The following is a 26,522-nucleotide window of genomic DNA, read 5'->3' as shown; positions in this document are numbered from 1 at the left end:
TACATTTGCTATGCAAATGTACAATCATCCTTTGCCATTTTAGTCCGTTGTAGGGTTATCATCTGGAATAGAAGGCAGAGTGATAAGACGAGCCACAGGACGATGATATTGTTTGTTTTTGACTTCTATCGTTGCTGAACGAACACGACCATCCAATCCGAGGTATGTGGTAACAACTTTGCCGACAGGCCACAAGGCTCGAGGAAGTTGGTGATCTATTATCATCACGACTGTTCCAGGTGTGAGGTTGCTGGTGTCTGTCATCCATTTCTGACGTTGTTGCAGGGTGGGTAAGTAATTCTTAATGAAACTCGTCCAGAACTGGTCGGCCAAGACCTGTGAGTGCCGCCATCTTTTCCGACTAAGGATCTCAGATTCTGGGTAGATGACTTGTGGTAGTGACACATCTGGCCGCCCCATCAACAGGTAATTTGGGGTCACAGGATCTGGGTCAGCAAGGTCAGAAGAAACATAACCCAGTGGCTTTGCATTGAGTATAGCCTCAACCTCTATAAGGAGTGTTCTGAGTACTTTCTCTGTGAGAGTTTGGGGTCCTATTATGGTGCGTAAGGCTGCTTTGACTGAGCGAATTTCTCGCTCCCACATACCTTCAAAATGTGGGGCATTTGGAGGATTATAATGGAACTGGATTTTCTGTTTTGCTAACTGGGCTTGGAGATCGGGACTCATGGCTGTAAACGCAGTTTGTAATTCTTTATCTCCTCCTCGAAAATTGGTGCCCTGATCTGCCAGTATTTCAGAGGGAGTTCCTCGTCGAGCAACCATGCGTCTGAGAGCCATTAGAAAGGAGTCTGTGTCCATGTTGGCCAGAAGATCTAAGTGCACACAGCGTGTTGTCATGCACTTGAAAATAATACCCCATTTCTTTTCATTGCTCCTTCCTCGTTTTACCAGGAATGGGCCAAAGCAATCTACTACCGTGGAAAAGAAAGGCGGTTTCATGAGACGAAGTCTGGCTGGTGGCCAATACGGGGCATGGTAATTTTTGGAAGATGATTCAGTTCGGCCTCCCAATTCTGCCAGGCCTGCAGCAGTTCTGATGGTAGAAGGGGGTCATCCCATTCTCGTTCTTTTGCCCACAGTTGACGTACAATGATTTTGGCCCTTGTTGTGAAGGGTATGATGTAGCCTAGTGGGTCATATTGGCTGGCAAGGACACGATAGATATTCCTCATTGTTACCTCCTGGTAGGGCAGCGGGCGGCGATGGTAATGTAGGGTGTCTGGTACACAATGCCAGCTAAGTCCCAGTGTCATTTCATGGGGGTCTGCCTGACTTTGAGAAATCCACAGCTCAGTATTCTCTGATTTGGCCTCTTTAGGGAGATGTCTGACCACTGTGGCCTCATTGCTTGCCCACTGACGGATTTCGAAACCCCCTGAGGCTAGTATGGACCTTAGACCATCAATTAGTTCACGGGCTTCAACTGCAGATGAAGTGCTTTGTAGGCAGTTGTCGACATAGAAGGAATGTTCAACTGACTGTCGTAGCTTGTCACCCTGTTGGCAATGGCTAAAAACGTGTCGCTGAACGGCAAAGGTTGCACAACAGGGGCTACAGGTTGTGCCGAATGGAAGGACTTGCCACTCATACACATCAGGTGGGTTTTCAGGGTTTAGGTCCCGCCACAAGAACCGCAGAAGGGGTTTATCTTTGGGGAGCAGACGGACCTGGTGAAACATCCCTTTAATGTCTCCACTGATGGCGACTCGATGTTCTCTGAAGCGAATTAACACTCCAAGGAGAGTGGGGCCTAATGTTGGTCCTGGCAAAAGCTGCTTGTTCAGATTTTCTCCATTGTATGTATAAGAGCAATTGAACACCACTCTGTGCTTTCCATTGTGTGTCACAATGTGGTGGGGCAGATACCATGACTCTGTAGATTGGGCTGCTTCTTGAGGTGGTATTTAGTGGCATAACCAGCATTCTCCAGTTTTTTGATTTCCTCTTGATATTTGAGGGCTAATGGTGGGTCCTTTGTCAGACGGCGTTCAGTGCTACGGAGATGGCACATTACAGCCTCTTTGGGGGCATTGAGTAAAGTCATTTTTTTGACTCTTAAAAGTGGGGTGGCATATCTGTCAATTCCATCCACTTTCACCTGCACTGTTTGTGTCTCGAGCATGTTCAAGGCTTTTTGATCCTGTTGTGACCTTACTACAATTTTCTCACTTCGGTACGGCAGGATGTCCATCTGCCATAACTTTTCAATCTGATGATAAAGTTCTGCGGATGGAGAACAATTAGATGTGAACAGGCACTGTGAAATTGGGAGTTGTTCTTGTACATGTTTGGAGGGGCCTTGCAAAGCCCAGCCAAGGCGAGTTCTGATTGCTGCTGGACCTCCAGGTGGACCCAATAACACTGGTTCAGTTGGTGTGATGAGCTCAGTGTGATCTGAACCAATGTGCAGCAGGGGACAAGCTTTGTGCAGGGGTGGTATGGGAACGCCCCTGAGGTGTCTGTACCTTTTCTGCAAGGAACTCACTGGATAAGTGTGTTCTGCTAATCCAAACTGCTCTGCGGTAAAAGCCCCGTGAATGGCATATCTCTTACCAGGGTTACTTGGAGTGGATATACAGAAGGATACAGATGTGCCATGTAATGTCCTGATATCTTGGTGTACTGTCCGTAAGTTCAACTGTTCTGGTTTGCCCTTTAAACCAAGGTGATTTGCAGCGGTGGCAAGCAGAATGGTGCGCTCTGAGCCATCGTCAAGTATTGCAAATGTGTCCAGAGCCTTTTGTTGGTTATGAAGTGTAACCTTGACAACCTTTAGAAAGACTTTGCCCCCACAGCGTGGCTGGTCTAGGTACAGAGTCTCTGTGGTTGAGTTATACAAACTACTGCTTTCATTGGTAACTTCAGCTTTCCTTTGATTTATGTCATGGAGCACAGAGAGATGTTTGGCTTGACACAGGTGGCAAGGCTTTTGAAGGTCACAGTCTTTAGCCATGTGTAAACATGCACATTTCCAGCATCGTTTATTCTCTTTAATCCAACCCACAATCTGCTCCTTAGTTAATGTATTGAAGGCGGTACACTGGCTGAGGTAATGTTCCGCATTGCAGTATGGACAGACAGGTTTGTGTTTGTTAGGTGCTTTCTGCTGTATTATGGTGGGTTTGGTTACCTGTTCTGTAGTCTGTCTTTGATTAACACCATGCAGTATGCTGGTTTGCCTGGTTTGTTGTCGAGTGACTGCTCTTTGATCTCGATTTAGAGTTCTGGTGGTATCAGTTGGGTCAAATTCTAAGCAGTTAGCTTCCAGCTGCAGCCAATCTGCAAACTCAAGGAGAGAGAACTTTGTCTTATCTGGGTTTCTCTTGAGATGATGCCTCCTGAATTGAGTTTGTTGTGAACGAGGAAGACGGTTTAACAGTCGTTTAACATTTGACCCACTGTGCAGTTCCTCAATACCATCATCCTTGAGGGCTTTAAGCATGCCGACCATTGCTTGGACTCTGAGAGAAAACTCATCGAATGCCCGCTCATCACCAGCACGAATAGCTGGGAGGTTCTCCAATGTCTCTATTTCTCTCAGCACAAACTGGTAGGGCCTGCCATACCTCCTGTCGAGGGCTTGCAGGGCATTTGTGTAAGGAGTGACTGATTTTGCATGTGCTAACACTAGTCTGTGAGCATTAGGTACCTTCACATGCTTCAGGAGGATGGAGTACTTATAATTCTCGGGTATTTGAGGGTGGAGCAAATTATCCAAAGCCATCCTAAGTTCCACATACTGAGCTCTGTCCTCTTTGTAAAAATCTGGAAAGGTGGGCCCTTCCACTGTTGGACTCCAGTATGAGGGAGGAGGAGGTGCATAGGGTACAGTGTTAGCCCTAAATTGAGATGTAGCTTGGTATGACGTTTGTGGCATTGGCTCAGTCACTGAAACGAACCGGCTGTGTACTGGGTGGACAGCTGCAGGTGGTATGTTATAGAAATGTGGCTGGGTGGTTTGGATGTGTTGCTGTCCAGGGAGAGGAGGCAGTGGTTTAGTCCATGGCTCTGCTTGGTTGTGCTGATGGGTTCTAATTTGGTCTAATGGAGAGCTGCTATAGGGTGTGGCATACTGATGTGACGTTAAGGTGGTTTCTCTGCTTACAGGTGGAGGTGACTGGAAATAGGTGTCTCTGAGGTGGGTTTTCCTCAGCGACTGAGAAAGCTCTTCCACAGTTGGGGGATTATTAGGCAGTGGCCAGGGAGAGGACTGTATTCTAACAACATCAGGGCTTACTTCAGATGTCGGCTGTCCCTTTTCCACTGATTGCAGGATTCGGGTCCGAGGTGTCTGATGCCGTGATGATGCTCGTGAGGAGGGGGTGGATGCTTGAAGGCTACTGTGTAGCAGGACTTTCTCCAAGAGCTCTGTTTGGCGCCTTGCTGTCTCACTTTGCTGTTTTGTAATCTCCATCATCTGCTGCATAAAGTCCTCTGATGAACCAGCAGTTCCATATGATTGACTAGTAGTGATGGGGGTTGACGTCATTATTGCTTCCTCTTTAGGTCCAACTGGATGGCTAGATGGGTTTCCAGCATAATTGACTATGTAGTCATCTAAGTAGGCAGGTCTCTGGATCACTCTGTGTGGACGTCGAGAAGAGGATGGGGCTGACTTTGGGGTTGCCATGGTAACGACCAGCTCCGGCTCGAAGGACCAATTTTGTAATGGAGTTACGGTAAGAACACAGAGACTTGAATCCCATTTAAAGCTCTTTATTGTCCATCACACTTTGTGTATGTGTTTGGTGTGTGTGTGTGTGTGTGTGTGTGTGTGTGTGTGTGTGTGTGTGTGTGTGTGTGTGTGTGTGGTTTGTGTGTGTGGTGTCATTGACGCACACAAAACTGACTGGAATTAGGCGGAAAGCAAAGCATGCAACCTTTCTCTCTGTCTGATCAGAATGAAACCAGTTAACAGTCTCCATGTACAGCAGACCTAAGCTGTGTTTTGATTGGCTGCCTGTGCTCGTGATCAGCGCATGATCAAGTACGAGCTCTATAGGAGTCTGTTCGTGATGTCACAGCATGCACGCGTGAGGAGAGAGCACAGCTCGTGTCCAGCTCTGGGCTCAGCCCACCGACATCTTTTACACTCACACTTGTTGCAAAACTCTACACACAGTGATTTGCAAAACACTAAACACACTTTTCATACATTACACACTAAAATCTATCATAAAGTCTCTTCCTTGCAATAACAAAGCACTGACTGTGAAATTACTGCACCGTCCAACCAATTGGTTCAACACAGTCGTCAGGTGTGCAAACACTTGTTTGATTAATTGTAGACAAACAAATCAGGTGTTTAAGCACTATAAAATGTAAGTTTCAATGAAAACCATCAGGTCTCAATATCAACACACACACCATAAAAAAAAAACATATTCAAATGAAGCAAATTTATTGAGTGCCTTTCGAACACAATTTTGAAAGGGTGAAAAGACTGGCATGATTATGCAGAGTTATGTATTCACTTGTGATCTGGCATACTGTCTCATAATCTTTTACTGTACTATAATACTAGATCTACACTGAATATACAATTTTGCCTGACACTGTTCTTCAGGTAGATTTACGATTAGATGAAGAGGAGATCCAGCATGAGTTCATTTACGTAGATGATGGTGTGTTCAACCTGACGAGAACACAGAGTAGAAGAAATCATTGGCCAAAGGGCTATAGTCAATGTCCCAGGGCAACGTGGGGGAAATATACAGTAACACTCTGTGCAGCCTTTACAAAGAATAGGGTCCTCCAATTCCATGACCATATGGGCCCTTACAACACAGCACATATACTTACATTCTTGGACCAATTGCACAACATAATAGCAGGAAATCAAATCGGTCATATGCAATACATTGTAGTCTGGAACAATGTGTCTTTCCACCGTTCTGCTCTGGTTCAGAACTGGTTTCAGCAACATCCACATTTCACGGTCCTATATCTTCCAGCATACTCCCCATTCCTCAACCCTATAGAAGAGTTTTTCTCGGCATAGTGGTGGATGGTATATGATCTCCGTCTTCAGGCTGAGGTACCCCTCATCCAAGCCATGGAGGAGGCCTGTGACCAAATGGAGGTAGCAGCAATACAAGATTTTACATTCAAGACACTTCTTTCCAAGGTGTCTTGCTAAGGACAACATTGCAATGTTGATAATTCTCATGCCAGATTCAGCTAGGCGAAGAGACAGTGTCTACAGTAACTTACAGTTCAATACGTAAAGTGACATGTTACAGTACTTTGAATCCTAATGCCAACATGTTGGACATGTTGAGGAATAAATGAGTTTCTTCAGTGTGCAGCATTGTTCTTGAGTAGTGTTTGGTGAATTTAATTTATATTTGTACTTTGTTGATAATAGCCTACTCTAATCATAGGGACGTAGAAGTGCTAAAAGTGTTTTAGGTTTATCACAGCAGTGTGTAACTCATGCAAACAGTGTATAGTAAATGTGAAAATGTGTGTTTCTTATGGTAAAAAAGTGTGGTTTTTAAACATAAGTCTATAGTTTTTATAAGAGTGTTTAATTATGCAAAGGATCTGTAGTGTTTTGGTAATTGGGTGTGTGGTTGTGCTAGATGTGTGTGCTGTTTTGAAAACACGGGCCCTGTTTTGAAAATTGTGCTTAAGCAATCCAAAAAAACTGTAATAATGTCAAATGGTTTATATATAGTCATTCAAATTAACTTAAAACGATTAAAAACGGCAACAAACATTTATTTAGGCCCGAACTACAAAACCAAATGTAAAACAATTTTAGCATCAGTTTTGCTTAAGTTGCACACTAGTGTTGTAGGAGAGGGGAAATAGAATATTTACGGGATTTGTAGTCCATAGCTAAGTGTATTGTGGGTAGTGTAGTTCGACACGCATGCTGGATGATGTTAACTCGCTGTGTTCTGTGCAGCTGAGCAGAGGAAAAAAGTTTTAATCGGCTTTGTTTTATGTTTACTCGAGTTATTCCTACCGGGAGCTGTTTACACTGTGAATCTGACAACACGAAAATAAGTAAAAGAATGACATGCATTAATTACTTTTGTCCGTCTCATCATCTGCACGAGCATGAATTAACGAGCTGTTATTCTGCCACTGGACATCACTGAAGCGGAGAAAGTAACACTAGTTTGATCATGTATAAATATCATTATAAGTATATTGTATAAATATTATTATAACTAGGTCTACTGCAACCTGATAATCAAAAAACAAATGACATGATGTCACAGGCGATTGTCTTCTGACTGTAGACACTTCTCATATAATTTAGCTTGAGAAGCATACAGTACTATTTGATCTATAAAATTTGTAAAATAAACATTTGCAGGTTAAAGAAACAGCATAGGATGGGCCTTGGTGCAGATAAAAAGTTTAAAAAGTGTATTTGTATATAGAGACATGGGTAACTAGATAGAATAGACAGAGATAGGTTGATCTTTGCAGCAGCTGCCGAAGAGCTGTGCGCTGCAGACGCAGCTGGTGTGAAAGGCAAACGCCTGCGTGCTGCTACTGCTCGACATACGCGCTGCGCACGCGCTGCTGACGCTTGCGGTGTGAAACAGGCTTTAGTCACAAAACCATTGTTATACAATGACTTGTCTAATTACCCTAACCTGCCTAGTTAACCTAATTAAGTTAAGCCTTTAAATGTCACTTTAGGTTGAATAAATGTTGAATACTAAAAAATGATCCTCAGCAAAATAGCCAGGAAAACACATTTCAGCAGCCAGAATCTCCAGACCCACAGTCTCTGTCACCAGACACATTCTCATTGTCACCTTGCTTGTCTCTCTTGGATTTTTTAAAAAAAGATGGAGGAACTGGCATATGCTGTAACTAAACTTTCACACACTATTGCCGCAAGCCGCTAGTTACCAACCAAAAAGCGGCTTGCTCCACAACCACCCATGAGCCCTCCTGGAAGAGCCCTCCGACCTCTGCCACACTGCCAGGGCCCAAACAACAACGCCCCATATTCAGCTGGTGAACACAACAGCTCTCTGTCTGTAGCTTTCTCTACGCAGATGTGTTGTGTTACGTGACAGAAAACCAAAGACTTCTTCAGGCCGTATAGCAAATTACTCAAATCTTGTGTCTATTACATGTAAATATGAGACTACTGTAGTGAAAACAGCTAAAACTGTTAATTTAGCACTTTTAAACATTAGATCACTTAACAGTAAGTCACTTTTTGTCAGCGATTTTATCAACACAAATTGCCTTTGTGCTTTTAAATGAAACTTGGCTAGATGACAGTTGTAGTGCAGCAGTTCTGAATGAAACAGCTCCTTTAAACTTTGATTTTTTGAGTGTGCTCACTGCCCTGTTTAACGATGTCTATGAGTGTAAACAAGTGTCATTTGGTGAATATTTGTCTTTTGAATATCTGAGTATAGCACTGAAAAGGGCTCCACGCATCTTACTGATAATTATCTACTGATAATTAACCTCCAAAATATTCTCCAGCTTTTATTGATAATTTTACAGAGCTATTATCAATAGTAACCTCTGATCTTGAAAATTTTACTCCTCTTCTTCTTCTTCTTTGACGTTAGTCCCGTATGGTTGCAGGGTCGGCTTTTTGGAACAAGCCATTTTAGACTTGTCCATATGATACTGACTTTTTTACACATTCCGGCCGGCCTGTCATCTGGGCCTATCACCCTTATACAGTCATACACTACGGAAAATTTAGGCTACCCAATTCACCTGCAGGATGTCTTTGGACTGTGGGGGAAACTGGAGCACCTGGAGCAAACGAGGAAACCCACATGAACGCAGGGAGAACATGCAAACTCCTCACAGAAATGCCAACTGAGCTGAGGATCAAACCAGCAACCCAGCGACCTTCTTGCTGTAAGGCGACAACATTACCTACTGCGCCACTGCTTCGCCGAATTTAACTATTTTTCTATTGCTGGAGATTTTAATATTCACATTAATAATCCAGAAATCAATGCTGTAAATAACTGATTACTGTTTTTAACTCTTGTGATCTGACTCAGCATGTTCAAGGACCCACACATAATCTTGGACACACTCTTGATCTACTTATAACTAAAGGTTTACACATATTATGATTCTCTAGAGTAATGTCTAAAGTGATGACATGGTGATTTTGCTGACATTTTGAGATTTTAAGGGTGAATGGCGTGAAATGCCATCCGTCTACAGAGATATCTCCCTATAGTATTAAAGTCTAAATTAATTCTCTGTTGCTATCGGGATATCTCAATAATTAACTACGAAAAAAGCAGCGCAATCACTAGTTTCCTGTTGTGTTTGTGAAAAGGAAAAATGCTAGACACATGCAGGCATTTCTTCCGTCTTTCTGCCAACACAACACACATTCCTGATATACAATTCCCATCTCACACTCAGTACACTACAATTATATGGTATAAGTACAGCACTACAACATACAAAAGACAGGGATCAACTAAGAATATCAGTTACCAGTATAATAATGATTTGATCAGCAGTAGTTAGAAATTACGCTGTATTTTTCTCCTCTAAGAGCTTATGATGTGGTCTCTGTCACCATTTTGTGGATGGATAACGCTAACCGTCTTTGCTCAGTATGACAGGCTAATGGCCGCTGCTTCTCAGAAATTCTAAATATTTTAAATGGGAACTATCCTGAAAGTAAACTGCTTAGTTGCAATCTAAACAACTATGTTCTCACCTAAAACAGCAGGAATAAACACATGGAAATAGAAAAAAGTTAACTAATTGAAAAAAACACTTTAATCAAGTTTAAAACACATTTGAATTTACGGAAACGAGCCGCAAATAGCACAGACTACAACAGAAATGTGTTGGAGACACCAAAAAGTGACAAAACATTCCTGCTTCCTGTTTAGTCATTGGCTGTTTCACAATTCCAAGAATGCAGAGAACAGACTTGCGTTCTTTTGAAGACCGGTCTTGTCAGGTCACCTCGGAGCAACGAACTCTGAAGAACATGAGAACAGACAATGCGTCCTGTGAGAAATGAGATGCTGCGTTCTTCCTGATGGTCACGTGACCTTCACGCATTTTTTGCTAGGGGGTGTTCATTTGCAGTGGTGGGCTCAAGACTTTGGAACAGTCTGTCTTAACATGTTAGAAAGGCCTACTATCTGTTTTAAGTCTATGTGTCAGAGCTGTTTTTTAAGCTTATTTTATTCATGATTTTTATTCCATCATAATATATTTCATAATGTTTTATTATTTTATTGAGCTCACCTGTACAGCACTTTGGTGAACTACTGTTGTTCCTAAAAAAGTGCTTTATAAACCATAAAGATCGACTGGTAGCAGTTAGATATCAATCTTAGTTAGATAGATATATATAAGTCCGGTGTTCTGTCGATTTGTCTAACCTTGTGAGATTGTCCTACCTCCCATTCAAAAAGTAGGTAGCACATTTTGATAACACAATATGCCACCCATCAGAATTCGGTACCAGAGTAGATGTGATTGGGGAATAGTGTGATATGAAGCTGTAATATACCCCTTACCTACTAAGTCCCTAACCCCAATATCAGAACCTTTCAAATACAGTGTTGGTAGCATAATCTGATAGGTAAAATAAAATGTCAGGACACCTGTTGACTAAAGACCCAATTATGTAATGCATTTATGGATTAAGCGTTTAAAAGTCAGTGAGTGGGTGTACTGTATGTATTCACAGGAAATCAAAAACCAACTCAAAACTTGGATAACAAGTCCTCACAGGAGATGCTTTTTCCAAGCAGATCTAAACAGCAAGGTATCTTGGCTGATCACATAAGACTGATCACGCAAGATTTGAACACATGGTGCAAATGGGGCAAAATATTTTTTTACTGATGTATTTTGAAATACAGTGAACATTTTAGACTTGTTGAGTAACATTTCTAGGTTTTGTTTTGTTTTTGTTTTTTAGACAGGAAACATATCCCACGCCCTCAGTCTCTCCCGGGAACTATTGCTTCATGGTAATCTTCTGCAGTCTTCTAACAGACACTAGCAATAAGTGACATAGTGAGAAACAAAATAAAACAAATCCATTTATTTTACTTGTTTCAAAACTTCATTTGTAAAATTAAATAATCTGGGAGATTTTTCAAAAATTAAAAATCACAAAGTAATGTTGTTTTCAAGATCCCATGAACAGAAGGGTACACTTCAATGTGGAGAAGTACGAGAAACTCCTAAATGAAAATCTACCTGCTACTAGCAGTGGTTTGACTTTGAAAAGGCCCGACGGCATTTATTTGAGAACCAGGAATGCCTATGAACAGCTCTGCCAAACCAAAGGATCTCAGGTACCATTTCACTTTTATATTTGTTGTACCTTATGATTCAGGGCAAGATGATTTATTTCACATTTATCATGAATTGTTCTATTCAATACCATATGTTAAAAATGTTAAACTGCCCGGCTCTAGACAGTCTGCAACATAATCAAGAATCCACGCCACCAATCGAATAATTCAGAAAAGGAAGAATTATTAAAGTAATTAAAGTAACAAGGTCACATAAATAATCTTTTAAACGAAGAAAAATGCTGGTGCTGGAGGAGACCGATCAGGCACCCTAAATCAAGGCAACAACACAAGCTTCTCTCGATAGAACAAATGAGGAATCCTTTTATCATGCGTTTATAACTGGCAACGCAGCACAACTGTAATCCACTTCAACCTGCCCACATAATGGAACAATTGACCACAAAACAATAGTGCCATATAGTAAACATCCCATCACCAGCAAAAGAAACGCAAAAACAAACCAGTAACAAAAATATTTGTGCATGTATTAAACTGTTAAGCGTTTATGATAGCACATACTGCTATAGAAAATAATAATAATAACAATCATAAGGCAACACGGTGGCACAGTGGGTAGCTCTTTTGCCTCACAGCAAGAAGGTTGCTAGTTCGAGCCTTGGCTGGGTCAGTTGGCCTTTCTGTGTTGAGTTTGTATGTGTGTGAATAAGTGTGTATGGGTGTCTACACACAGAGAGAGGGAAATTGTACCACAGAGAGTCTCGGAGTCTCATCCGAGAGTCTCATCCTAAAGACAGCACTCACTGAGCAGTACAGAGTCCCCATCATTATACTGGGGCATTAGGACCCACACAGACGACAGACCCCCCCTGCTGGACTCACTAACTCCACTTCCGGCAACATACTAGCTTTCTCATGTGGTCTCGCATCTAGGTAATGACTGGCACCGCTCTGTTTACCTTCAGTGGGCAACCATATGAGAGTTACAGACAGCTAGCTGCCGGTATTATGAGACAACTCGACAATTCGTAGTTTCTCTGTATTTAATGGATTTATTACTCTGTAAAAAAAAATCAGGGTTCCACACAAAATCTCCATGTTGTCCCATCACAAATTCACAAATTAACTTAATCGTTTTTACAAATTTAAGTGATCTGAATATAAAACAAGTAAGCTTTCCCCCTCCTTAAAAAAACTTTGTTGTTTTAACAGATTTTAAGTAAGTTGAACAAGCAGCAAAAATCATTTGAGTCTACACTGTAAAAAAGATGCCTGCAAAATTGTTGGAAACAATTTAAATGTGTTTAATTTAAAAACTTTTTTGTTTAAATTTAGCCCAAATAAATTGCTTACAACCACTTAACCTTAAAAAAAAAAGGAAATCCAAGGAATCAATTATGAATTATTTTTTTTCAGTGTAGGAGGGTTAAATATCATTTCCTCAAAATGTCCAATATATAATATAAAAGTTTAGTCAATTAGATCATAAATCATTTTTCCCAAGAATTTTTTTTTTAATTGTAGTGATAGATAATCATTGATAAACATTCAGGTTTTTTTAATATTCTGATGTTAAAGCATTGGTATTTTGTTTCTAAAAATTAATACACAATATCTGGGATTGTACATAGCGCTTATATTATATAGAAATGACAAAAGCTTTATATAAAATTTGTAGAATTGCCATCAATGTATATACTATAATTTATAAATGTTTGCCATTTTCAAGTGGTGTATTTTTTTTTCCATAGCTGTAGTAATTGAAAAGAATTCAGACATTATTTCAAGAATAATTGCTATTTTTGATATGGCCTCCATATGAATAGGAAAACAAATTGAAAAAGTACAAAAACACAAAAGCCGCAAAAAGAAAAGAAGTGAAAAGAAGAAGAGTTATGGCAGATCCTGTGTGGATCTTAGTTAAATTCCTTATGAGATCAACTGAGAGAATTTCCTGTACTTAAAATTATATGGCCTGAATTTTGGACCATGGAGAAGGTCTTATAAAATAAGGAGCTGTTGTAAATCTTAAGTATGTAATTTCTAATGACACTTAAAGGAAATTCAATCTGTTTGTTTTGGCTGCTTAAATCAACTTGCTCAACCACTAATATCAATCTGGTATTTGTTTTTGAATTTTGTTTGTGTATATTCTGTACTTTCTGCATTACTAATAATAATTTATAACAAATTAATTTCAGTTTACACTTCTCTATTGCTTTGCACTGTTTAATGAGCAAATAATTTCATTTTAGTTTATTAGGATTAATTAGTTATAAATCAACTTAAAAGAATAGTTTATAAAAAAAAACTAAATCTGCAGTTAAATTACTCACTCTCAGATGATCCAAGATGTAGGTAACTTTTTTGTTCACTAGACTAGAGCATTAAAAAAAGATCACAGACTGAAACTGTGGTTCTTGCTGATTGTAAAGAGTCAAGGACAACGGAGGTGAAGATCACAAAGGTTACTAAAGTAACCCTTGTTCCCCGAGGAGGGGAACGGAAATGCTATTAGTGGATTTGATTTTAGGAAAATCCACGAATTGGGAGGATTCGGTTCAGAAGCAGCTTGTCTGAAAGAGTATGGAACAGGCCAATGAATGCCAATGAATTGGCAGCGTAAGCTTGCGCAAGTGTGCTTTATTGCCAATTAACCCAGCATATAAGCCCATGTGGAGCATGCAGACGCCATCCTTTTTAAGCTGAAGAGACTTAGCTAACAGCTAAGGGACAGTCATTATGGCGATGGAAAATAGCATTTCCGTTCCCCTCCTCGGGGAACGAGGGTTACTTTAGTAACCTGAGCGTTCCCCTTCGGGTGGGGAACTCCAATGCTATTAGTGGATTTGATTTTGGGAAAATTCACGAATTGGGAGAACTATGGAAAACGTCATAATGACTGCACCTTACCAACGCCTCCAATGAGAGGATAGTCAAGCAAGCGTGACACACCCACATCATGGGAGGCGCGGTCCTCCAACGTGTCCCTGGCCCTAACTTATCCCACTTCAACGGAAGTTTTACGGATTTAGGTATATTTTTTGGGAGTCGTGAGCATCTAGATAATTCTAGGAAATACGATAGTACGTTGGGAAGCGTGCAATCCTGATAGGTCAGTGCTAGGGGCCATGGAGGAATCTGCAGGGCTCACCTGACGGGGAACTTACTGACAGATAAGAAGGCGCACATATCTCCGTGGGTATACACCCTGCCGAGTTGTTTCCTCAATCACCAAAGGGTTACCTAATATCCTTGAGGAAACTGGCTCCACTCGCAGATTGTAAAACCTAGCAAATGTGTTGGGTGTCGCCCAGCCCGCAGCTCTACTGATGTCTGTTAGAGAGGCGCCGCGTGTACGCGCCCAAGAGGATGCAACGCTCCGAGTGGAGTGTGCACGCACTCCCGGGGGACACGGCTCACCTCTGCTCGAATAAGCAAGTGAAATGGCCTCAACAATCCAGTGGGATAATCTTTGTTTCAATACGGCACTTCCCTGCTGCTGACCGCCATAACAGACAAAGAGCTGCTCAGATGATCTAAAGTACTGAGTACGGTCCACATAGATGCGCAGAGCGCAAACTGGACAAGGTAAGGAAAGGGCTGGGTCTTCCACCTCCGGGGGCAGCGCTTGCTGGTTTACTACCTGATCTCTAAAGGGAGTGGTAGGAACCTTGGGCACATAACCCGGGCGGGGTCTCAGGATAACGTGAGAGTAATCCGGCCCGAATTCCAGGCACGAGTCACTGACCGAAAATGCCTCCAGGTCCCCGACCCTCTTAATGGAGGCCAACGCAGCCAGCAGAGCTGTCTTCAGGGACAGAAATCTTAAAGATAATGATTCAAGTGGCTCAACGGGATCTGTGCGCAAGCTCGTGAGAACGAGGGCGAGATCCCCAGAGGGCATGAGAGGGGGACGAGTTGGATTAATTCGCCTAGCGCCTCTGAGGAACCGGATGATGAGGTTATGCTTTCCCACAGTGCCGCCAGCTACCGCGTCATGATGAGCGGAGATGGCAGCCACGTAAACCTTGAGAGTGGAGGGCGACAGCCTGCTCTCCAGCTTCTCTTGAAGGAAAGAGAGCACAACACTGATCTGACAGGTTCGGGGGTCTTCTCTGCGAGAGACACACCATTCAGTGAATAGACTCCACTTCAGGGCATAGGCACGCCTTGTGGAGGGGGCTCTAGCCTGAGTGATGGTATCAACCACCGCACACGGTAGGTTACCTAAGTCTTCCTCGCGTCTAAGGACCACACGTGGAGGTTCCAGAGATGGGGGCGAGGGTGCCAGATGGTGCCCTGTCCCTGAGAGAGTAGGTCCTCTCTTAAAGGGATGCGCCAGGGGAGGGCCGTCGTGAGGAAGGAGAGCTCTGATATCCAGGTCCGGTTGGGCCAGTGGGGCGCAACTAGCAGAACATGTTCCTCGTCATCCCTAACCTTGCACAGTAACTGCGCGGGCAGGCTCACTGGGGGAAACGCATACTTGCGCATGCCCCGAGGCCAGTTGTGGGCCAGTGCGTCCGTGACGAGAGAGCCCTCAGTCAGGGAAAAGAACAACTGGCAATGAGTGTTCTCGGGGGAAGCAAACAGATCAATCTGGACCTCCCCGAATCGTGCCCATATCAGCTGAACAGACTCGGGGTGGAGTCTCCATTCTCCGAAGTGTATTTGCTGCTGTGAGAGCACATCGGCTGCACGGTTGAGCATACCTGGAATATGAATGGCACGCAGCGATTTCAGCCGCGGGTGACTCCAGAGGAGCAGACGGCGGGCGAGCTGAGACATGCGGCGAGAGTGCATACCCCCCATACGGTTGATATACGTTGCCCCCACCGTACTGTCTGTCCTGACCAGCACGTGTTGCTGCTCCAGCACTAAAAAAAAGTGGTGGAGAGCGAGGAACACTGCCAACAGCTCTAGGCGATTGATATACCAATGCAACTGGGCACCCTTCCATAAGCCCGCAGCTGCATGCCCGCAACACACGGCCCCCCAGCTCATGTTGGAAGCATCTGTTCAACAACATGACTGGACGCCTGTCGTAGAGGCACATTGGCCTGCAGGAACGAGGGGTCGTTCCAAGGGCTGAGGGCGCAGCGACACAGCGCAGTGACAGAGACTCGGTGTGTGCCCGCATGCCATGCGCGTCTTGGGACTCGATCGCGAAGCCAGTGCTGAAGTAGTCTCATATGGAGTAATCCGAGCAGCGTTACGGCTGCTGCGGATGCCATATGCCCCAGGAGCCTCTGAAAATATTTCAGTGGGACCACTATTTTGCTGTCAAGCTCTCTCAGACAGTTCAGCAACAGGCGAGCGGCGCGCTACCATGGTGACCGAGTCCAGCTCCATCCCGAGAAAGGAGATCCTCTGCACAGGGGCGAGTTTGCTCTTTTCTCGGTTGACCTGCAACCCCAACAGGTGGAGGTGCCAGAGCCCCTTGTCTCTGTGCATAATCAATTGCTTCTGCGAGTGGGCTAAATCAGCCAGTCATCGAGATAATTGAGTATGCGGATGCCCACGAGCCGAAGGGGCGCTAAGGCACCCTCCGCGAGTTTGGTGAAGACCTGCAGAGACAGAAAGAGCCCGAAGGGGAGGACCTTGTATTGCCACGCTCGACCTTTGAACGCAAACCGCAGAAACTAGTGGTGGCATGGAAAAATGAAGACATGGAAATACTCGTCCTTCAGGTCTATGGCTGCAAACCAATCCAGAGGACGAACGCATCGGAGGATGCGCCTCTGTGTGAGCATTCTGAACGACAGCTTGTGCAGGCAACGATTCAAAACGAGCAGATCTAGGATTGGCCGTGACCCACCGCTCTTTTTGGGTACGATGAAGTACAGGCTGTAAAACCCACTCTCCATCTTGGTTGGAGGGACCGGCTCGATTGCACCCTTTTTCGTGGCACTGAAAAGTACCGTTGAAATAGGGGCCCCGCCCTTCAGCGTGGAAAGAGCAAGTTTCCTCTTCTCCGGATGGCCTGTCTCAGGGACGCTTCGCGGTCAGTTTACAGGACTTAACGGTGCCCTGGGCAGGGGGGTCTGCCGGCTTTCGAAGTGCTCGACGCGCTCTCTTCGCCGGAGGCGTGTGCGGGGCAGCTCTCGTAGGCGGGCGCCCTTGGCGAGGAGCAGCGGAGGTGGATGGCTTGGCGGGCGGAGCGGGCTTACAGTCCCGCCGATAGATGACATTGCCCATCGCATCCGACTGCTCTCTCACCGCCTTGAATTCCTGGGTGAACTCACTGACGGTGTCGCCGAACAGGCCAGCCTGGGATATGGGCGAGTCAAGAAAGCGAACTTTGTCGACATTGCGCATATCGGCCAGGTTTAGCCAGAGGTGGCGTTCCTGGACACCTAGTGTGGACATCGTCTTCCCCAGCGCACACGACTTAGTAGTCCGAAGAGCATAGTCGGTCGCGGTGCGCAGCGCGTTTAAGAAGCCTGGGTTAGACCCGCCCTCGTGCAGCTCGGCCAGCGCCTGCGCTTGGTAGCGCTGGTAGGTGGCCATCGCTTGCAAGGCGGAAGCAGCCTTGTAAGCTCTGGCTCCAAGGGAGGCAGATAACCTACAGGCTTTAGACGGGAAACCGGGCGGACCCTGCCAAGTAGGGGCGCCACAGCACGCTCCACTGACAGAATCGCTTCATACCCCCTGGCAGCTCCACCGTCAAGGGCGGTGAGGGCGGAGGGACACGCAGCGCGTGCAGAGAAAGGTGCCCTCCAAGACTGCGTGAGCCAACTGTGCACCTCCGGGAAGAAGGGGACGAGAGGCTTAGAGGGCTTCACCTTCTGTTCCTCTACGTAACACCCATCTAGTCATTCTGGCCGCGGAGCTGGGGGATGAACCATCTCCAACCCCACGGCCGAAGCAGCCCGGGAAAGCACGGCTAACTTGTCCGCTTCAGGATCCGTCTTGACGGCGCTCGCCTGCCCGGAGGGGGCGAGCAGGTCTTGATCCTCGTCGGACAGTGAAAGCCCACCCTCCGATGCCTCGGAGGACATCTGATCTCCAGTGTCAGCGAGCGTGAGAGCTACCATCTGATTAGACGGATCACTCCCAGTGCCCAAAGCTTGGATGGAGCGCTTGGAGGAGCGGGAGGTCCGCAAGCCCTTGGGCGGCGGTTTATCTCCCGCTGAGACCCTCAGATCTGCCCGAGTGCAGTCGCAGTGACGACATGAACCGCCCACGAGCACCACATTAACATGCTGGACCCCCAAACATGTAATGCAGTGATTGTGTCTATCATCTGGAGCCAGGAAACCCCCACAACCAGAAACGCACAGTCGGAGCGCCATCCTGAAAAGGACGTGCTGCACGACTGTGTTGCTCTTTTAGAAAAAATAGAAAAAAAAGAACGCCAGGCAAGGGAGAATCCCAGTTTGACCGTCTGCCGCCGCGTATACCCACTCTGGACCGGGAGACACTCGTTCGCTCGGAAGTCGCTGCAGTCAGCAGGAGGAACCCTCATCGACTCGATCAGAAAAGTCTCTGAAGCGAAAAGGATGGTGTCTGCTTGCTCCACGTGTGCTTATATGCTTGGTTTATTGGCAATAAAGCACACCTGCGCAAGCTTACGCTGCCAATTCATTGGCATTCATTGGCCCGTTCCATACTCTTTCAGATAAGCGGCTTCTGAACCGAATCCTCCCAATTCGTGGATTTTCCTAAAATCAAATACACTAATAGCATTGAAGTTCCCCACCCGAAGGGGAACCACGAGTAGCTTTATTAAACAAAGTCAGGCAGGCAAGGGCTAAAACAGGAGCAAACTGTAACATTCAGGCAATCCAAAGCATAGTCAGAAAAACAGGCGAATGGTCAGGACAGGTGGCCAAAAAAAACATAAAACCATAAGCAAAGCGAAGGAAAAAAAACACACAGTAGGCAGGACAGTGAAATGCTTTAAAATGCTCTCTTACAAATAAACAAAACTCAGCAAATTGTGTGAGAATGTGAAATGTGTAAATAGTCTAAGTAATGAGTCTGTCATGAGCTTCAGCTGTGTGTGTGTATGTGTGTTGTTGTCTGAATGATTGTCATCTGTGGCAGGAGTGATGAGTTGTAGTTCATATCAGTGGCCGGTGTGTTGTTCTCCAGTGATCTGCACTAGCTATATTGCTGGTGATCGTGACACTGATTTATTAAATGCAAGTCAGTGGCTACTGTCGGAAACATTTGGCTACTGATGATGTGATTTGTCTTCTTCAATCCACAGCCTCGATATTTTATTTTCCTGCAAAGTAAATATACTGTTTTTACACATTTAGACATTAGTTTGTCAATTAAACCTCTTTTCATATTAATAAATTTCCTAATGTTTATTTGATGACCTTTTTTCTGGATCATTGTTGATATATGGATGCTTTATTCATTCATTTTCTTGTCGGCTAAGTACCTTTATTAGTCCGGGTCGCCACAGCAGAATGAACCACCAACTTATCCAGCAAGTTTTCACGCAGCGGATGCCCTTCCAGCCACAACCCATCTATGAGAAACGTCCACACACATATTAACACACACACTATGGACAATTTAGCCTACCCAATTCACCTGCATATCTTTAGACTGTGGGGGAAACCAGAGCACCCGGAGGAAACCTACACGAAGATACAAGGAGAACATGCAAACTCCACACAGAAACTCTAACTGAGCCGAGGCTCGAAACCAGCAACCTTCTTGCTGTGAGGCGACAGCACTACCTACTGCGCCACTGCTTCGCCCATGTATGCTTTAGAGCTCTGTAAATAAAACACTAATGTACTTTCTTTCTTTCTTACAGCCAAAGCATTTTGAGAATCCCAGTTTGTTCTGTGACTATTTCACCAACGGCAGCCCTGCTCTATTTCTGCAGCCAATCAGACGAGAGATAATCAGCCTGCAGCCCTATGTGGTGCTCTTCCATGGCTTCGTCACCCAAGCTGAAGCCAAAAACATCAGAAAATATGCAATGCCAGGGGTAAGTGTACAGTTTGCTTTAAATATAGTTTAGCCAAAAATCAAAACTCTCTGTATTTTTTTTCTCCCATAAGTAATTCTAAACCCTTATAAATTTATTTTTTTCTGCTGAACACAAAAGAAAAGATCCTGTGGTAAGCTGAAAACCATTGACATCCATAGTTGCAACTTACGGTTCTGACAACAAAGGATCCAATTGCAGAGTCTTTATTAAAGAGCCTCGATTATGCTTAAAAAAGGTAATATTTTGATTTCGGGGGTCTCCAACAACAGGCTAATATGCATGCAAGTTAAAAAACACTTTCATTGTTTTATAATATGTGTTTATTTTTACCTAATTATCCCAGCAACTGCAGTATGATTCGTTCAGCAATTTATTTGTTGCCAAACCCCTCCTTAGCACGAAGCTTATCTGCGCTGATTGGTCTGATATCCCAGTCTGTTGTGACTGGTCAACTCCGTTCATTGTGAGACAGAGAAAAATGCCCAGTAAGGCTTATCAACAAGTAGCCAGTATGTGTGAGCCCAATGCAGGAGTGCATTAAAGCAATGCAGTTTAGCACCAGCATATTGCTTAACCAAGTGTAAAAGCAGTGACACCCATTCAGTATTAATCCACACAGTGGCAAAACTGGACTATTTTTAAACTTGACCGCCACACGTGTACAGCTGATGGTGGCCATAGCACAACAAACGGTAGTAAAACACGAGCTCACAAATACATTTAAATATGTAAAAGCATCACATGTTGCGCTTTTCAGCATGGTTTTAGACGCAATATGATAATACAGAGTTAACTAGATACAGTAAAGCGGTTATAAGTAACAAAACACAAATAAATGCATAACTTGCAAGCTAGAGAAATCAAGGAGGCAACCATTTTTATCGCACTTACTTACACTTGTGAAATGGAAGAAGGAACTGATCCATGACCCATCCCATACATCAATAGTCCTTTCTGATCCTTCCTTTAACAAACGGCTAAAGAATGCCCCATTGTAAGAATGTGTACATTGCTGAAGCACTCATCAGAAAAATTAACACAGCGCAAGCCTGGCGCTATAATGCTGAGGTATTTTTGCAAAAATAAACTTGAAAGAACTAAACTAAAAAGAAAACTAAAAGAACTGAATCTTCACAGCCTCAGGTTTGGGTAGGGAAAATAACACAAACTTTTCCTCAGACTTCAGAGCTCAGTGTCTTCGGGATCTGCTACAGTGTTTGTCTTCTTCTTTGTACAGTGTTTGTGGGTGTGGCTGGAGTTTCAATTTTCCTGAGTCTGCGCGTGCAACAAATGGGCAAGGCTTGAGTTCCGTATCGATGTCACGCTGGAATGGCTAAAGACTCGTTACCGCTGCGATTAATTTGAACCACTATGAGTCGACTCTTTTCTAGATGTATCAATAGTTTTAAACATGGTGCACTTTCAAATTTAAACCTTAGCTGGACAGTTCACTTTACTTAGAGCTGTTACACACTTCATGGAAGGTAATTTTCAAAAACCCATAATAGGGGCTCTTTAAACAAAAACAGGCACTGGTCAATCACAACGAGCAAACAGTATCATACAGGGTAATCCAAATAATGATGGATGACGTGAAACTGAGATTTTGACACAGTGTCAAGATCCCGAAGTGCAAGTGTTTCAAAACACTGCACCGAAGCATGATCTGAAACACCCAGGTCATGTGACTAAAATGTTTCGAAACACCAGGTCACGTGACTAATGCGATTCAGAGCATCGGTCATTTCAGAAACGTTTAGAGATCTATGTTTAGAGTCCTGTATGCTGGTAATAGTTTGATTGGGATTACTTCAATAATGCCACTAATATCTACATACTCCACATGTCCTGGTTCCATTTCTGTTTAGTTCAGTTATGACTTTAGTAGGATTAATCAAAAATCGCTGTTTACATGGTAGAATTAGAGTATTGTCTTAATTGTATTAAAATCGTATTAAAGTATTGTTGCCCATGTAAACATACTCAATGTTCGACTCAACCACACTGTCAGGGCTCTGCAAACTTGGCTTTGCGTAGCAGCATTTTCTGTTTGTACGTACATCAAAAGCAAATATGCTATGTCGCAAGTGAAATCGGACAAACTTGGGGGGCGTGTGTCCTAAAAGTTTGAAAACCTCTGGTCTAGTGGACCGTGTGTGTGCACAATGAAACTGTGCTGCAAATGGCTTGAATTTGAATCCTGACTTGTAAATACTCTGAAGTTATGACTTGATGCATTTTAATGATGTTACTGTTTTATGATCAAAACAGTGTATTTATTGACAAAGTGTTCATTCAGATTTCAGACCAATGTTAAAGCAAAACGTTACAAGAACAGAGCATTTAAAAACTAGCATCTATCGCTGCATCACCCTGGATTGAAACCCATTATCTCTGCATAGTCAGGAACTCTCACCGCTTCACTAAATCACTTCAAGCCTCAATTCGTGGGGTTTAATACTTCAGTTTGCTGAACTATTTCTTTGTTAAAGCTGTTCCAGAGCAATGACCACTGGGTGACACTGTAGAAAAGGTTTTTAAAATGTTTTGAAGCTTTGACACATTTGCTTCAACTGTTTCAGTGTTTCATGTAGCCTCACTTTGCGTACCACTAAATCCAAAAGAATAGTTGAGTCACAGGTGAAGAGATCGGTTCAGGCAGTAAAAAATCAATAAACAAGGTGAGGGTCTATAAACACAGCACTAAAAAATATGACAAACGAAATGCTTCGTAATGCTACAAGGTAAACAAGACATGTGTATAGAAATGAGAGGTGTCTTTATAGTCCAGGTTATGAATAAATGATGAGCTTCAGCTGTGTGTCTGTGTCATAAGGGAGAACCAGAACAGGTGTGTGTGTGTGTGTGTGAGGTGCTTGACAGGATTTATAGTTCTCTAGTGATCGGCAGTTGCCAGATCGCTGGTGAATGTAACAGTAGTTGGAAAAAACAAATACAAAAAAGTCAATGTTTTCAGCTCTCTTCAAAATATCTTTTGATATGTTAACAGAATAAAGAAACTCATAAAGATTTGAAACAACTGGAGAATGAGATGATGACAGAATTTTCATTTTTGGGTGAGCTACCCCTTTAAGACTTGATGTGGAAACACAGAATTGGGTATGCAAAAATAGAAAGTCATGAAAGAAAGTCATTACAAATTAAACAACGCATCACTAATTCAGCAGCAGGAATTATTTTATTTTTCGTCCAGAGCTCTGGGAAAACCTTGATTTTATAGGATGGATTTGGATGTTATTGTATTCTTGGATCGTTTTAGGGTTTTTTTGGAGGGGGGTTGAGACAGTTCCAGCTTGGCTAAAACTTGAGCTTCCATATGTTGCCAGTTCTCAGCTAAGTTTGTTCTACTTTTTTCTTTATTTAATTTGACTTTTCCAACATATTTCACCATGCTCAGAGAGACTGTATTCAACCCTGAGAGACAGATCAAAGTGTTCATATCAAGCCATTTTCTCAAGAGAGACTTAATGTTGTGTGCAAGGTTTTCTTTTGGAGACACATTAAATCAGAACTTAAGCTTTGAGCGGAGCTGGAGAGAAGATGAAGATTACATTACGTGAATAAGTCATGCGGTCGGAAACAACAGTGTTCACTGCCCGTCACTTATTCCACCCACTGTGGGTTTTTTTCTTTCCTTGTACTGTGTGGGCAGACTGAGTATTGAATCCGTCACTTTTTTTCCTGTTTAAATATTTTATTCCTGTCTGGATTTTTCACACATCAGAGATTGCATGTAATTATTTTGTTTTGATCATATTTGATTGTGTTTTTTCCTTTAGCTCAGAAGATCAGTGGTGGCATCAGGCATGAATCAGGCCACTGCTGAATATCGCATCAGCAAGAGGTACTCTTTCATTTTTCTCATCAAGTCACTTTAAGTGGCCATGGGCTGCATTTTTTAAATTCTACTTATCTCTGAAGTTCACTTAGGCCAAGGATATCCAAACAAAGTCCTGGAGGGCGGGTGTCTTAAAGATTTTAGCTCCAACTTGCCTCAACACACCTTCAAGGATGTTTCTAGAAAGCCTAGTAAGAGTTTGATTAGCTAACCCTGGTGTGTCTGATTGGGGTTGGAACTAAACTTTCCACTCCTGGACCGAGTCACCCCTGACTTAGGCCATGTCTACAAGTAATTTTATAAATGGGGTGATCCCTGCTTTCCTGTAAAAAAAGCAATCTCTGTCTACATTCAAATGCAAAAACGCACTGTGACGCATGTAAAGGGCACGCCGAACCAACAAGTGGCAAGAATGACACTTTTATGCTGGATTTACACCAAATGGGGAATAAATGGGCCCCAAATTTAACCATTTTTCATGATTTAATGTAAGTATTTTGTGTCTCCAGAATGTATCCATAAAGTTTCAGCTCAAAATACCCATCAGATTATTTATTTTATCTTTTTTTAATCTGGGAAATGTGAGCTGTTTTAACATTGTAGCTGTTTTTGTTGCCTGTGCCTTTAATGCTAATGAGCTTATTTACCCTGCCCACCATTCCCACATGCATGTCAGGCTCCGATTACACTAGTACGTTTTAGTTTTAAAACGGCGTTTCAGAATGAAAACGATCCGTGTCCACACTAGCGTTTTACCCAGCGTTTTTGAACAATTCTCCATCTATATTACACAACTAAAAGTGCACATCACGAGACGACACACACACACTCTCTAGCATGCGCTGCAGCATATCTGCCCAGATCAGAGCTGTGTTCATTGGACTGTTCATCAAGGATCTACCGCTTTATATAATCTCACTATATTTGTTAAACGTAATCTTGTTGTCTATATCTAACAACAGACTTTGGTCTGTTGAATCTATTACTTGTTCTCAGGTAACGTGTTTTGGCGCAAAGATAAGTTAATAATAAATGTAACCACGTACATTCTATATAATGACTGTTTGCTTGCCTTTATTTCCTATAATGTACGTTATGCTGTTATAATGGCCATTATTGATTATTAAAACTGATATTCAGCAAAAGAGAGAGTATGTTTCGTATTTTCAATTAAAATGAAAGGAGGCCATGATGTTATAGGCTCAGTTTTGTTATAAATATGCATACAATAGGGATGTAACGGTATCAGAATTTCACGGTACGGTAATACCTCGGTATGAATGTCACGGTACGGTATTTATTGAATCATTTACAGGAAAAAACAAAACTTATGAAAATACTCCAAAAAAGTGCCAAAAGTGTCAATGACATACAAATTAGCCATCTATCTGTAAGCTTTGAAATAGGAACTTCAATTTTAATAACAAAAAAATATTAAACCATGTAAAAAAATAAAGTTTAAATTTAGTATTGTTGAAAACTCATCACATTCAACATTTAATCACACTCAGCCCATCTACCCAGATGAGAGCTCTGCTAGTCGGACTTCTCATCAAGCATCTCCCGCTGGATCTAATCTCACTATATTTATTAAACGGGATATTTCATTCATCTTGTTGTCTTTATCTAACGACATATTCCCTGACTTTGGGCATTGGAATCTATTACTTGTTCTCAGGTAACGTGTTTTGGCAGAGCGCAAAGATAAGTTAATGATTAATGTAAGCACGTACATTCTGTATATTGACTGATCGCTTGCCTTTATTTCCTATAATGTATAAACTTATTGTATGTTATACTTTTAAAATGGCCATTATCGATTATTAAAACTGATACTCAGCAAAAGAGAGGCTGTGTTTCGTATTTTCACTGAAATTGAAAGGAGGCAGTGTTTTTATCGGCTCCGTTTTGTTATAAATATCCACACAGTGAAGATGACGCTCATCTTATGCAGCACGACGCCTCAACATGTCTGCTGTCTAAGTTGCTAATATTAAAATGAAAATAGGCAGTTCCTTAAATCATGTTTACATTTTATTGTTGAGAAAGTGAAACAACGAAGCCAGGGTGATGTGAATGAAGTTATAAAGTACACTGTTCCCTTTGAAGATTTACCCGTGTCCTCGGTATAATCTGCTTTTCCATATCAAACTGAGAAGAAGAGACAGCAGCCTTGATCAAACTTGCGAAGTCTGAACTTACACGGAGAAGATGCAGGACTGAACTGTGCGTGTTAGGCTACTTAATATTCAGGAAAAGCCCCAATCAGAGAGGCGAATGTCTGCAGCCCCGCCTCCGTTTTCAGATGTACATGACAGTTTATAAGTATCACACACCAGACGCGCACATTCGAATGATATTTAACATGAAACTAATCAGATGGCGCTCTGTGGCGCGGCTGAAAAATGAACTGCGTCCTGAGCCG

At 43.0% G+C, this 26,522-nt stretch overlaps 1 protein-coding gene across 46 annotated transcripts in view; it reads left to right on the top strand.

Moving 5' to 3' along the window:
- Positions 1-26,522, top strand: part of p4ha3 (prolyl 4-hydroxylase, alpha polypeptide III) — an 86,817-nt gene that overhangs the window by 32,973 nt on the left and 27,322 nt on the right. For 8 of the 46 annotated variants that reach the window (XM_087283791.1, XM_087283780.1, XM_087283804.1 and 5 more), the window contains 4 exons: positions 10,937-10,988; positions 11,155-11,318; positions 20,059-20,235; positions 24,039-24,103. In XM_087283791.1, coding sequence (XP_087139917.1) covers positions 10,937-10,988; positions 11,155-11,318; positions 20,059-20,235; positions 24,039-24,103 — 458 coding nt within the window. Of the gene's footprint in view, positions 1-8,742; positions 8,884-10,702; positions 10,781-10,936; positions 10,989-11,154; positions 11,319-20,058; positions 20,236-20,355; positions 20,474-24,038; positions 24,104-24,180; positions 25,945-26,522 lie in introns of those variants that run through there. The other 38 variants (XM_087283788.1, XM_087283777.1, XM_087283807.1 and 35 more) reach the window with 21 other exon arrangements.

This window comes from Danio rerio, chromosome 15 (assembly GCF_052040795.2).
Source record: "Danio rerio strain M-AB ecotype USA chromosome 15, GRCz13ab, whole genome shotgun sequence".
In the NCBI taxonomy this organism is placed as follows: domain Eukaryota; kingdom Metazoa; phylum Chordata; class Actinopteri; order Cypriniformes; family Danionidae; genus Danio; species Danio rerio.
This window is presented reverse-complemented; position numbering and strand designations above follow the sequence as displayed.